This window comes from Coregonus lavaretus, assembly GCF_964263955.1.
Source record: "Coregonus lavaretus genome assembly, chromosome: 3".
Lineage (NCBI taxonomy): Eukaryota > Metazoa > Chordata > Actinopteri > Salmoniformes > Salmonidae > Coregonus > Coregonus lavaretus.
The window spans coordinates 9,982,469-9,996,298 of NC_139990.1; the positions used below are offsets into that span (position 1 = coordinate 9,982,469).

At 42.6% G+C, this 13,830-nt stretch overlaps 2 protein-coding genes across 2 annotated transcripts in view; both read left to right on the plus strand.

Moving 5' to 3' along the window:
- The window catches only part of LOC311121094 (rho family-interacting cell polarization regulator 2-like), a gene marked incomplete at its 5' end in the record, with an annotated part of 34,854 nt that extends 29,255 nt beyond the window's left edge, over positions 1-5,599 (plus strand). The window contains 6 exons of the mRNA XM_084157923.1: positions 16-180; positions 4,038-4,202; positions 4,562-4,764; positions 4,952-5,035; positions 5,273-5,363; positions 5,471-5,599. Of these exons, the coding sequence (XP_084014049.1) occupies positions 16-180; positions 4,038-4,202; positions 4,562-4,764; positions 4,952-5,035; positions 5,273-5,363; positions 5,471-5,571 (809 nt within the window). The 3' untranslated portion in view covers positions 5,572-5,599. The remainder of the gene's footprint in view (positions 1-15; positions 181-4,037; positions 4,203-4,561; positions 4,765-4,951; positions 5,036-5,272; positions 5,364-5,470) is intronic.
- A 4,143-nt stretch (positions 5,600-9,742) lies between these two features.
- LOC311121102 (armadillo-like helical domain-containing protein 2) lies at positions 9,743-13,758 on the plus strand (the record flags this gene model as incomplete). Its single annotated transcript, XM_084157924.1, has 3 exons — positions 9,743-9,941; positions 12,945-13,126; positions 13,483-13,758. 3 exons carry the CDS (start codon positions 9,743-9,745, stop codon positions 13,756-13,758), a joined length of 657 nt encoding a protein of 218 aa, XP_084014050.1.
- Positions 13,759-13,830: the final 72 nt, after the last annotated feature.

Sequence of the window (13,830 nt, forward strand, 5' to 3'; positions counted from 1 at the left end):
CCTCCTCTCTCTCAGTGCTCCCAGGGCTGGCAGAGCGGCCTGCTCTGATGGCTCTGTGGTCGGAGTGTAGTGGTTCTGGAGGACTGTTCCATACTACGCTGGACAGGGTGCTTAAACACATGCACCACAGCTACACCAGCCCACTGCAGGAGAAGCACCCACACACCACAGCTGAAACAGGTAGGGCTCTCTTTCTGACTGTGTGTGTTTGTAGCTATGTGTGTCCAACATATACAAAGTGTATGATGTGTATGTGAGTAAATTGATTGTATTACACCATAGTTCAGGGATCATCAACTAGATTCAGCCATGGGTCGATTTTGTTTTCTTGCGCAGATGGTCGAGGGGCCAGAACATAATTACAAATAATTTGTAGACTGCAAATTGACTGCAAGAAGCCCAAACAGATATAATATTTGACTAAAATATAAACATTTCAAACCTTGCTTACATTTTTATACTATCACGTCACTCTATTATGCGTGGGAATACTTGGGAATTGATTTCCAAAATTAAAATCAATTGGAGCTGATTTCCTGGTGTTTCTACAGTCTTTTATGTCCAACAATGAAAATGCTCAAAAAACAACTAAATAATGTTTTCTTTGTTTTTGCTTAGAAAACTTGGGGGCCAAATAAAACCGCCAATTGGGGAACCCTGCCATAGTGTGTAGTGCAGTTGTACTGTCACTGTATACATCTCACACGGCTGTCTCAGTACTGTCACTATATACAGTGCATTCAGAAAATATTTGGACCCCATTACTTTTTCCACATTTTGTTACATTACAGCCTTATTCTAAAATGGATTAAATAAATAAAAATCCTCATCAATCTACACACAATACCCCATAATGACAAAGCAAAAACAGGTTTTTAGAAATTCAAAAACAGAAATACCTTATTTACAGTGAGGGAAAAAAGTATTTGATCCCCTGCTGATTTTGTACGTTTGCCCACTGACAAAGAAATGATCAGTCTATAATTTTAATGGTAGGTTTATTTGAACAGTGAGAGACAGAATAACAACAAAAAAATCCAGAAAAACATATGTCAAAAATGTTATAAATTGATTTGCATTTTAATGAGGGAAATAAGTATTTGACCCCCTCTCAATCAGAAAGATTTCTGGCTCCCAGGTGTCTTTTATACAGGTAACGAGCTGAGATTAGGAGCACACTCTTAAAGGGAGTGCTCCTAATCTCAGCTTGTTACCTGTATAAAAGACACCTGTCCACAGAAGCAATCAATCAGATTCCAAACTCTCCACCATGGCCAAGACCAAAGAGCTCTCCAGGGATGTCAGGGACAAGATTGTAGACCTACACAAGGCTGAAATGGGCTACAAGACCATCGCCAAGCAGCTTGGTGAGAAGGTGACAACAGTTGGTGCGATTATTCGCAAATGGAAGAAACACAAAAGAACTGTCAATCTCCCTCGGCCTGGGGCTCCATGCAAGGTCTCACCTTGTGGAGTTGCAATGATCATGAGAACGATGAGGAATCAGCGGGAGGATCTTGTCAATGATCTCAAGGCAGCTGGGACCATAGTCACCAAGAAAACAATTGGTAACACACTACGGAGTGAAGGACTGAAATCCTGCAGCGCCCGCAAGGTCCCCCTGCTCAAGAAAGCAAATATACAGGCCTGTCTGAAGTTTGCCAATGAACATCTGAATGATTCAGAGGAGAACTGGGTGAAAGTGTTGTGGTCAGATGAGACCAAAATCGAGCTCTTTGGCATCAACTCAACTCGCCGTGTTTGGAGGAGGAGGAATGCTGCCTATGACCCCAAGAACACCATCCCCACCGTCAAACATGGAGGTGGAAACATTATGCTTTGGGGATGTTTTTCTGCTAAGGGGACAGGACAACTTCACTGCATCAAAGGGACGATGGACGGGGCCATGTACCGTCAAATCTTGGGTGAGAACCTCCTTCCCTCAGCCAGGGCATTGAAAATAGGTTGTGGATGGGTATTCCAGCATGACAATGACCCAAAACACACGGCCAAGGCAACAAAGGAGTGGCTCAAGAAGAAGCACATTAAGGTCCTGGAGTGGCCTAGCCAGTCCCCAGACCATAATCCCATAGAAAATCTGTAGAGGGAGCTGAAGGTTCGAGTTGCCAAACGTCAGCCTCGAAACCTTAATGACTTGGAGAAGATCTGCAAAGAGGAGTGGGACAAAATCCCTCCTGAGATGTGTGCAAACCTGGTGGCCAACTACAAGAAACATCTGACCTCTGTGATTGCCAACAAGGGTTTTGCCACCAAGTACTAAGTAATGTTTTGCAGAATGGTCAAATACTTATTTCCCTCATTAAAATGCAAATCAATTTATAACATTTTTGACATGCATTTTTCTGGATTTTTGTTTTGTTATTCAGTCTCTCACTGTTCAAATAAACCTACCATTAAAATTATAGACTGATCATGTCTTTGTCAGTGGGCAAACATACAAAATCAGCAGGGGATCAAATACTTTTTTCCCTCACTGTATATAAGTATTCAGAGACTCGAAATTGAGCTCAGGTACATCCTGTTTCCATTGATCATCCTTGATGTTTCTACAACTTGATTCGAGTCCACCTGTGGTAAATTCAATTGATTGGACATGATTTGGAAAGGCACACACCTGTCTATATAAGGTCCCACTGTTGACAGTGCATGTCAGTGCAAAAACCAAGCCATGAGGTTGAAGGAATTGTTCGTAGAGCTCCGAGACAGGATTGTGTCGAGGCACAGATCTGGGGAAGGGTAACAAAAAATGTCTGCAGCATTGAAGGTCCCCAAGAAACAGTGGCCTCCATCATTCTTAAATGGAAGTTTGGAACCACCAAGACTCTTCCTAGAGCTGGCAGCCCAGCCAAACTGAGCAATCGGGGGAGAAGTGCCTTGGTCATGGAGGTGACCAAGAACCCAATGGTCACAGAGCTCCGGAGTTCCTCTGTGGAGATGGGAGAACCTTCCAGAAGGACAACCATCTCTGCAGCACTCAGCACCAATCAGGCCTTTATGGTAGAGTGGCCAGACGCAAGCCACTCCTCAGTAAAAGGCACATGACAGCCCGCTTGGAGTTTGCCAAAAGGCACCTAAAGACTCTCAGACCATGAGAAACAAGATTCTCTGGTCTGATGAAACCAAGATTGAACTCTTTGGCCTGAATGCCAAGCGTCACATCTGGAGGAAACCTGGCACCATCCCTACGGTGAAGCATGGTGGTGGCAGCATCATGCTGTGGGGATGTCTTTCAGTGGCAGGGACTGGGAGACTAGTCAGGATCGAGGGAAAGATGAACGGAGCAAAGTACAGAGAGATCCTTGATGAAAACCTGCTCCAGAGCGCTCAGGACCTCAGACTTGGGCGAACGTTCACCTTCCAACAGGACAACGACCCTAAGCAAACAGCCAAGACAATGCAGGAGTGGCTTCGGGACAATTCTCTGAATGTCCTTGAGTGGCCCAGCCAGAGCCCGGACTTGAACCCGATCGAACATCCCTGGAGAGACCTGAAAATAGCTGTGCAGCGATGCTCCCCATCCAACCTGACAGAGCTTGAGAGGATCTGCAGAGAAGAATGGGAAAATCGCCCCAAATACAGGTGTGCGGAGCTTATAGCGTCATACTCAAGGCTGTAATCGCTGCCAAAGGTGCTTGAAGAAAATACTGAGTAAAGGGTCTGAATACTTATGTAAATGTGATATTTCAGTTTTTTATTTTTTATAAATTTGCAAAAATTGATAAACAGTTTTTGCTTTGTCATTATAGGGTATTGTGTGTAGATTGACAAGGAAACAAATATATTTAATCTATTTTACAATAAGGCTGTAATGTAACAAAATGTGGAAAACGTCAAGGGGTCTGAATACTTTCCGAATGCACTGTACATCTCACACGGCTGTCTCAGTACTGTCACTGTATACATCTCATACGGCTGTCTCAGGACTGCCACTGTATACATCTCACACGGCTGTCTCAGTACTGCCACTGTATACATCTCACACGGCTGTCTCTCTCTTCCCTCTCGGTCCTCCCCAGTGATCTGGCTGGTGGTGAGTGAGATGGTGGACAGGAGTGATCTGGCCTGCCCTCCTCCCTCGGCCCTGTCCCAGGACGTCCTCACAGTGTTCCAGTTCCACAGCTACGTCTCAGAGCACAGCGTTGGGGACATGGAGCAACACCTACTGCAGGTGGCCAGAGAGGGTAAGGCTCAGGACAAACACACCTTCTACCGCTACCAACATTCATGTTACTAGCCTCCCATCTTTTCTCATCTGTTGGGGGTCCTAGGATACTAAATTGCTCGGAGGCTGAGTAGTTTATAGTCTAGGTGCCATTCAGTTTTGCTTTAACTAACATTTTGCTGTTTGGCAAGACGATGTAGTGTTGAATGTAGAACCAGTCAGTAACCCAAGTTAGAGGTCTGATGATCTGATTAAGACTGAGGGGGTCCAAACATTAACAGACTTGCTACATGGTCCACTGAACAAAACTTGCTTGTAGCTATAAGTACCTGTGTGAGTTAATTTTGTAATAAACTCGATTGGCCGTCCATCCCTCAGCTCTGTTTGCGGAGGGCCTGAGCGGCGGCGACTCGGAGCGTTGTCTAAAGGAACTAGAGGAGGTGTCACACACCGGCCTGTGTCCCCAGCTGCAGACCCTCAGGGCCCTGGCCTCCCTCCTCTCCCACCAAGACCCCCAGCTCAGCAAGGCTGCAGCTGCCTACATCACTGCTGCTGCCTCTCACACACCCTTTAGGTCAAAGGTCAGTGTGTGTCAAATGGTGTTTATATTAGCCTGGGAGCGTCAAGGATCAACCCTACTGTCTGTCAAGTACTCACTAAATTAGCCAGGATTACTGGACAGGTGTGTTACGGCAGGGAACTAACTGAATTTGTTCATTTGTTTTTCTGTGTGTGTGTGTGTGTGTGTGTGTGTGTGTGCGTTTACAGGCGGTAGACTGCTACACACAGGCTTTGTCGGAGGGGAGAATTCAAACCCAAAGGTCTGCCTGCGCTGCTCTCCGTTATTTACAGGTCAGTGTATATCTGACAGCAATATTCTATTTCTATGGAAGTTCAACTGAAGTTTAACCGGTCTGTATGTTCCTGGTCTTAGTAAGATTTATTTATGAATCAAGTAATTCATATTCATTATGATGTCTCCCTGAAGAAAGAGCGTGACATACATTCCTTATGAACTTCTTCAGTGGCTCAGTCTCCTTTCATCAACATACCCATTACTAAGTTAACCTGTTTTTCTCTCTCTGTTAGGCGGTGGAGAGTATTCGAGCGGTGGTGTCGCTGTGTGACTCGGCAGATGAGGAGCTTCACCACGTTGCCATAAAAACCCTGCTCGCCTTGGGTGAGTGATTGACAAAAAACATGTCTGTTTTAGTGAACTTAAATAAACTTTCCAAATGGTTGAGGTCTAACGTGACTCCTCCTCCTCTTGCTGCTGCCGGACCCCAGGAGAGGAGGGGCGTCTGGCGTATGAGCAGCTGGACACAGTGCCCAGGGAGCTGGTACAACTGGGGACACGGCGAGGGAATGCTGTCACCACCGCCTTCTGAAAGCACAGGTCTAATTAACATAACCCCCCCCCCCCCTCCTCCTCCACTGCGCCTGTGCTTTGAGCCTTGCAGACAGAACATGCATTTGAATGGAAACAGCTAGGGGAGGGGCCCCATCAAAGCAGAGGAGCCCAGCTAATCATCAAAGGGCCACATGTCTCATCCTTCAACAGACTGGTCTAAATCCTAGTTGTCCACTCTCTGACGACCACTATTAAGCCATCTCTCACTGAACAGACAGAGCATATTTACTATCGTAACTATTATTATTATCATGGTTGTGTTTGACATTATTATTATCAGTATCACAGTTATGATAGCTTTATATAACTGCTATTAATTATTTGTTTTAGTAGGTGACGTTCACATTAGTCAACGGCTATTTGCGCTTTTCGAATTGCACTGTGGCAGGCATGTAAATATAATAGACAACATTATACTCAATGTAATAATGTGACACATTGAACTGGATTGAGTTGGTGTTTGTTTTTATGGTATGCACCGTTGAGTTTCAGGGATTTTACAGACCGTTTTAACACTTTCTGTCAGTGTGTCATGGAAGACTATTGAGAGGTCAGAAGACAGATTCAGATTGCTCAGGAGGAGCTAGTAAGCAATGTTCACATTCTCACGTCATCAACATGCACAAAGAGAAGAGAGAATCATATACTTGGACTGCTTAACAAACTCTTCTAAGTTCTCTACCAACACATGCCTGGGATCTGCATTGAGTTTGATTGAATGTCTGCTTGCTGAGAACTGATTTGAGATCAGTTGTTTGAGCCACTGGAGGAGATTGATCAGAATCTATTGCTTTGGAAGCAGGTTGGCCTCCATGCATGTACCCATTAATACATGTACTGCTCTTTTCATCCTATTGATACTAATACAGTCTAGGAGAATGTGTTAGGTAATGTTAGTGAGAACGCAATTTCTACATAATGGTACAGAGCAGAACCAAGGGGTTTGTATAAGTTGGGATGACGCTTCGATCGGCAAGGGCCGAGGCTATAGTGTCCGTCTAGCTTCTTATGCCTATTGTAACTATACTACTGAGTTCGGTGCTTCTTCGCCATGACAACAAAACATGTTTGTTTCTCGACTTAATTTATTGTGATTTACACGTCACATTTTGGATTCTAATATTCTTTAATTTGCATTTACTTTTTTCGACTAAGAGGGCAGAATGCAGATACTAGTAAAATAGCTGTATATTTATGTTCCATATTTTCTGCTTGTGGTTGATATTTGAAATATTGGCCTCAAATTCATTTTGGGAATGATCTTGCTTACATGAAATTGAACTCTAAATTTGGATTTATTTAGCTCTTTTGGAATTTGTTTATACCTTAAAGGAAAAATCCACTCAAACTTTATTTTGGTATTTTTTCCATTGGTCCACTGTCGATACAGTCCCAAAATATTTTTAAGATATTAGATTTTCAAGAAGCAAAGTGTAACTTGCCACGAGAGAGGCACAACCTGCATCATATGATGCAAACGCATCATCGTGATGATGTGACACTTGTCACTTGAAAATCTTAAATCTTGCCGACATGAAAAATATTTTGGGACTGTATCAACAGTGGACTAATGAAAACAAATACCAAAAGACAGTTTGAGTGGATGTTCCCTTTAAGTAGGATGGATGGATGGCTGGCTGATATTATTTGGAGAGGATTTGCCAATATCATATAGCTTTGCCCCAAAATGCTCCAAATGAGACAGTAGATATTAGAAAATGTCATTTATAACCAAAGTAAAGCCTGAATTAAAAAAAAATAATATCTTTAGTAAGAATGAATTCTGAACATATCTGCAACCTGGCCTCTATACCCAGACTCACCTGAAAAGCACAACAATATTAATCAATGTTATCTAAATTATCATCTCAATCTTGTAACATTACATCGGGTTCTAACTAACTGCACACTGTCCAAAAGCCATAACGATACAAAAGTTGTATTTAAGGCGGTAATATGTGTGAAATAATTAAAACAATTCTTTTGTATATTAAAGCTGTAAAAGTGTGAAAGTTGTTACAAAAATTGAAGATGGCTTTTTGTTTTTCTATGTCAAAGTTTGGCCTTGTGTTCATTGAACATGGTCTATATTTTAAGCAACAATTCTTGTTTCTCCCATGATGTGAATAGCATTACAGTATTTTGGTATGATGATACTTGTTGCTTCAAGAACTAATCTAACATCCTTGTTCTTTTCCTCCACAATGGCACGGCTTTCTTTGTACTAAAAGTGACCAGTGTTGTGAATTGACATGTTGCTTCTATTCAAATCCAAGTCATCCGATTAAACACGTAGGTAAAATAATTAAACGTTATTTGATGTTCATCATATTTCATGAAGCCACACAAGATTTGCATTATCTACATATGGTGAACCTTGAACTTGAACAGAAAGCACACGGAAAGGTCATGTCACATAGCTTCAGTAGACTGCATTACATTATTTTCTACTTTTGGTTTACAATATTTCCCCTGCTCAATGAAAGTGGCAATAAAGTTTATTTTTGCATAATTATGAAAATAAGTTGGCCGATTTGTTTCATTTATTGGAGATACATGGGATAGGGATCAGAAGGTCACAGGTTGTAGTCTTGCCGATGCCTTTCTTAAAGGGCCACCTTGCATGTGGTTTTCGTGATCTGATCAAGATAATCCAATCACTAGCTGTTCAAGGTATGTCGCATCTACACATTGTATTAAAATGTGTCTCGTATCCGTCCACTGTGTTCGCATGTTTCCACAATCATTTTCTGGGGGTGTCCTTTAAAAAAATATATTTACACTCCAAAAAAACAAACTTAGACAAACACTAACAATGACTACATCTCATCTGCCCAGGCCCGCATGCTCACACCCCCATCCCTAGTGCCTACATTGTTTGCCAGTTGTTCTTAAATTGTACCAATTTGTTTTTCTCGGTCACCCATGCTATTAAAATATTTAAATAAATTGTGTCAATGATGGCAGATTGATTGACTTCCAAGTTTTGTATACTTTTTTCAAGATGAGTTAAGAGAATCGTCCAGCCCATTGGGTATCTCTACACCCCCATATGCCATATCTTGAAATATGCAGACAGACGGAATAAAAGTAAGTTTACATTGTAATACTTCTGACAGCCAACTTTCTAGCTCCGCCCACAACTTCCAGACTTTATTGCATTCCCAGAAAGCATGGATTATTGAGTCATTATTAGTTTTACACTTGAGACATGGCTGCCGTTGTGCTGTAGAATTTGTGAATTTTGTATAATAAATTATATACATTTGTTAATACTGGATTAAGCATACATTTGTTAACTGTAATTTCATTAGTTCTCCAACTTTCCCCTCCATCTTGTGTCAACATCAGTTCTATTGAAGTCTTGGTTCCAATAGTTTATATTTTTTTCCGAAGAGATTGTCAGTTGGATATGCTCTCTGCAAGGTTTTGTATATATTCCCGATCATATGAACATCCTTTTCTAACTGCCAAAGTTTTTGGATTTATTTTTGTTTATACCAAGGACCCCACCGAACACAATCAGTTATTTTAAATTGTCTACAGTACACCAGTCTAAAATGTGGACAAGATCAGAATGTCAACAAGCTCAGGACACATGTTATCACCAGGTGTAAACAGGGCTAAAAGGACAAACACAAAGAGGAGAGGTGACTGATGAGGTGACAAGTATGTCACTGCTGGAAGGTTAAGAGGATGTGGGAAAGAACATAACATACTCACCCTCTAGCTCAGTGTTTCCCAACTCCAGTACCCCCAACAGCAAACATTTTTGTTGTAGCCCCAGACAAGCACACCTGATTCAAGCCCTTGAGTTGAATCAGTATGTTTGTCCAGGGCTACAATGAAAATGTGAACAGTTGGGGGTACTCAAAGACTGGAGTTGGGAAACTTAACTTTTTTCTTGTTAGAAAACTTTTTAGAGTTCAGACCGGGATTATCAGCCTACATAAACCAGCAGAAATTCCTGTGCTTGTGTGTATGGTATTTCCATAGAGAAAGAGCAGTATCCGTGTCTATGGATATCTCTAAAGTAATTCTACTTGTATTAAGAATGTAGTTGCATCACAATGGTTAGAGAATTTTGTATTCCATCTCAAGCATTCCGATCCACACAAATTCAGCTGAACAAAAGGAAAACTGCCACCATGATTCAGCGAATTGCATTATTTTACAGCAACCATATAAAAAACTACCTGTTTCCCAATGATGAGGGGTCTGATGAAGACTATAAGAACCTGCACTATAAGAAGATTAGACTAGCAGGCCAGGACATTCAGAACACAGAGCTGCCTCTGGAGAAGAGAGTACTGGCGGTCCACAACATTGGCCTACTGGGATACACAGGTATAGTGTAGAATAAGAAACGGGTGTGCTTAATGCTTCCAACCTTATTCAACACTTTGTAATGTAGTAAACTACACTGCTCATAAAAATAAAGGGAACACTAAAATAACACATCCTAGATCTGAATGAATGAAATAATCTTATTAAATACTTTTTTCTTTACATAGTTGAATGTGCTGACAACAAAATCACAGGGCGCCAGTGGCGAATTTGCCAATCTTGGTGTTCTCTGGCAAATGCAAAACGTCCTGCACGGTGTTGGGCTGTAAGCACAACCCCCACCTGTGGACGTCGGGCCCTCATACCACCCTCATGGAGTCTGTTTCTGACTGTTTGAGCAGACACATGTACATTTGTGGCCTGCTGGAGGTCATTTTGCAGGGCTCTGGCAGTGCTCCTCCTGCTCCTCCTTGCACAAAGGCGGAGGTAGCAGTCCTGCTGCTGGGTTGTTGCCCTCCTACGGCCTCCTCCACGTCTCCTGATGTACTGGCCTGTCTCCTGGTAGCGCCTCCATGCTCTGGACACTACGCTGACAGACACAGCAAACCTTCTTGCCACAGCTCGCATTGATGTGCCATCCTGGATATTTTTTTGAGCAGTGTATATTGATTGAAGTAAAGAGAAGAAACCTGCAATCACTAAATAGGTCCATCTCAGGGCTCTCCAACTCTGTTCCTGGAGAGCTACCCTCCTGTAGGTTCACCGCAACCCCAGTCGTAACTAACCAGATTCAGCATATCAACTAACTAATTATTATAATCAAGTGCACTAGATTAGGGTTGGAGCTAAAAACCTACAGGACGGTACCACTCCAGGAATCGGGTTGGAGAGCCCTGTATCTATCTAATCAACACTTATCTTGACTGTAGCAGAGGCTACAAAGTTCACTTTAACAACATAATCTATTGTTTTAACACTAATGGATAACCATCCTACGGGCGCTCCGCGTAAACAGTATTATGTAATGTTTTCTTGCGGCAGGTCGCATAGTGGTTAAGAACGTTGGGCCAATAACCGAAAGGTCGCTGGTTAGAATCCCCGAGCCGACTAGGTGAAAAATCTGTCGACGCAATTAACCAGAGATTATCCATTGTATTGCCGCTCTAACAATAAAAATAAATGTATTCAAAAATGGAATGCAGTCTGAGGCGGCAAAATCAGACGGGACCATTCTAGCCAATAAGAGGGTAGATACACGTGTGAACAGGCAGAGCGGTTTCTGCTAGTTACCACAGCCACAAAGTCCAAATTGGAGTTATTGTTAAAAAAAAACTAATTTTAGAAATAGGCGGGGTTTATGCCTTTGTGGCTGTGGTAACTAGTGATGACCAGGCACAAGTCCGATATAAAGTGTTTTTTTCTCTCAAAGTTGCAGGGATGTCGTGTGTCCTACTAGTAACAACTCAAGAATTACTAAACTTATATTTGATCAAATAAGCCTACGTAGTAAATAAGCCATTCCATTTTTTTAAAATCCAAATTCGACTCTCCCAATGACCGCCATACAAAAACTCCTCGCTTGGTGAGCGAAAAAAACACCACTTGCAGGAGAAAAACAGATTTTGGGCCCAGTCAATCCTCTCGCTTAGTCTCTTCCTCTCAGACTTAGAGTAAATTTAGTTTTAGTTATAGTGAAACAACTCAATTCTGGTCTTCATTTTGGAAGTTTGTTGCAAAAGTGATATTTTTATTATTTTATTAGTAAATCTAATCACCCCCCCCCCCAGCGGTTAAACTCTACCATTGATATTGTGATGTAGCGGCACTATGTCATCTCAAGGTAGGGGTTCGGTATGAAATACTCTCCCTTCAAGGCCTACTATAAAAGCAGGTGACAGCGCCTTTATTATTTGGCAATTGTCTTTCTAAGTGGTGTGGCAATATATTTTGCAAGACGCTTCCTTGACTCCGACTGCTTGACTAAACTGACATTACACCAAATTCAAAAGGCAGTAAGGCACATTTCCGCATATGACCAAATGTAATGTTTTTGCTTAGTTTCTGATTGGTCGCGTAGTCCGGTAAAACAGGTGACTCGTAGCTCAATGGTTGAGAATTCTAAACCCACATATCCTTTATTTACAATATTCATCCTGTGCCCACACACGCACACTTGTAATTCTGAAAAGTGAAAGCATACCTGTCAGAGGGGGTCGCCCTGGTAGGTTTTGAAACAGTACCCAAAATCAATCTGAGAGTTAATTTTGACCATTGGAAAAATAACTAACTACTGCAATGCAGGTTGGATTGAATTGAGCCCCTACATTTTCAAGGTGATTGCACTTTTCCCAACACAATACTGCAGTTTATGAGAGTCTCTACGTTGAGGATTTTTTTTGCGCCCATGGGGGATTTGAATTTACACAGCAAGTGGCAATAGATGTCCGGGCACGTTACCACTATGAGCTAACTGTCCAGAGCCGTATCTGCTCTTGATGCACATTATTTTATCATCAGAGCATGCCAGTGGACTTCTGGTAAGTATGCTTTAGTGAGAAAGTGTTGGAATCAGGTACAACTACGTTTACCCACCCCCAAAAATGAACATTTATAAGCAATTCCACCCACCCACAACTTCACACCGGAATGCATTTTTTAAAATTAATTTGAAGGGGTTGGGCAGAGGCTGAAATTGGGGTTGAGAGTTAAACCCTTTAACCTTAATTGCTCCTGTAAATCGCTCTGGATAACAGCGTCTGCTAAACGTTTCGACATCCAATTGCCGTGGTGAGGTACAACTCCTTTGGGCTAATTATACCTGTTTGGGCATACATAAACAATGGATTGTTTTGGTCTCAGTGTATGCTAATTAAATGAAGACAGCCAAATGCATGTCTTTCGCACCACTGCACTGCTCAAATAAACTCCAAGATTATATTCAGTGTCTTGTGAAATCAAAGCACATTGCAAAGCCATCGTGTCAATGTTTGATACATAAAAAGTACAATCAAAGCAACCGAAAGAGGACCATTGCCTCTGAAAAGTATTAAACTATTTTGCCAGGTGGCTACGCAGCAGCAATCTGTGCTGCAGAGTACATGCCCCTCATGGCAGACTTCCTCAAGCAGCCCAGCCTGTCAGATGACCAGAGGATCTCTGTGCTGGAGGGGCTGTCTGGGGTCTGTTACGTCCACCTGACCAACCAGAAGCAGGCCCACTCAATGGGCCTCTACACCACACTACAGGTAGGGACAGCAGGTATCTTAGAGCAGGGGTATTCAACGCTTACCCTATGAGTTTCAGAGCCTGCTGGTTCTGTTGATAATTCATTGCACCCAGCTGGTGTCCCAGTTCTAAAGCAGTCACTGATGAGTGGAACAATTAAATGCAGTGGAACAGGCATTGCAGTGGAGTTGAGTTTGAAGGGCCTAGAGGTTAGAGCTGCAGGTAGGGACAGCAGGAGCAGTTAGAAACTCTGGTTCTGGATGGTCACCTGCCATTGTAGCCTTGAGCAAGGCACTGAACCCATAAAATTGATGTTTGGCATAAAATTAACACAAAATCTGTCTATGACAATTCTGTACACAATCTTCTCCTACAGGAGCTGATGGACACGACCTGCCCACTGTCCACCAATACTAAAATGTGGAGCTGCTACTTGCTCAACATCCTGTGCTGTAACAACATCCCAGTTATACGCACCCTGGTGGGGTCACAGAGCCTGAGGCTGACCCTAGAGGCTCTGGAGGGACAGGACTGGTACGGTTGGCCAAAGAACTACGCCAGGGAACTGCTCTGTATGCTAGGGTTCTGGACACCACAGGTTGTTACAACACTAGGCGCAGGACAGGTTGCGGAGCAAAACTATGGCTCTTAAACTAATTTCTGATGCCTTTTCATTTGCAGTCAGGTTTAGAAAATAGGCCAACTGGCAACTGATGTCACACTA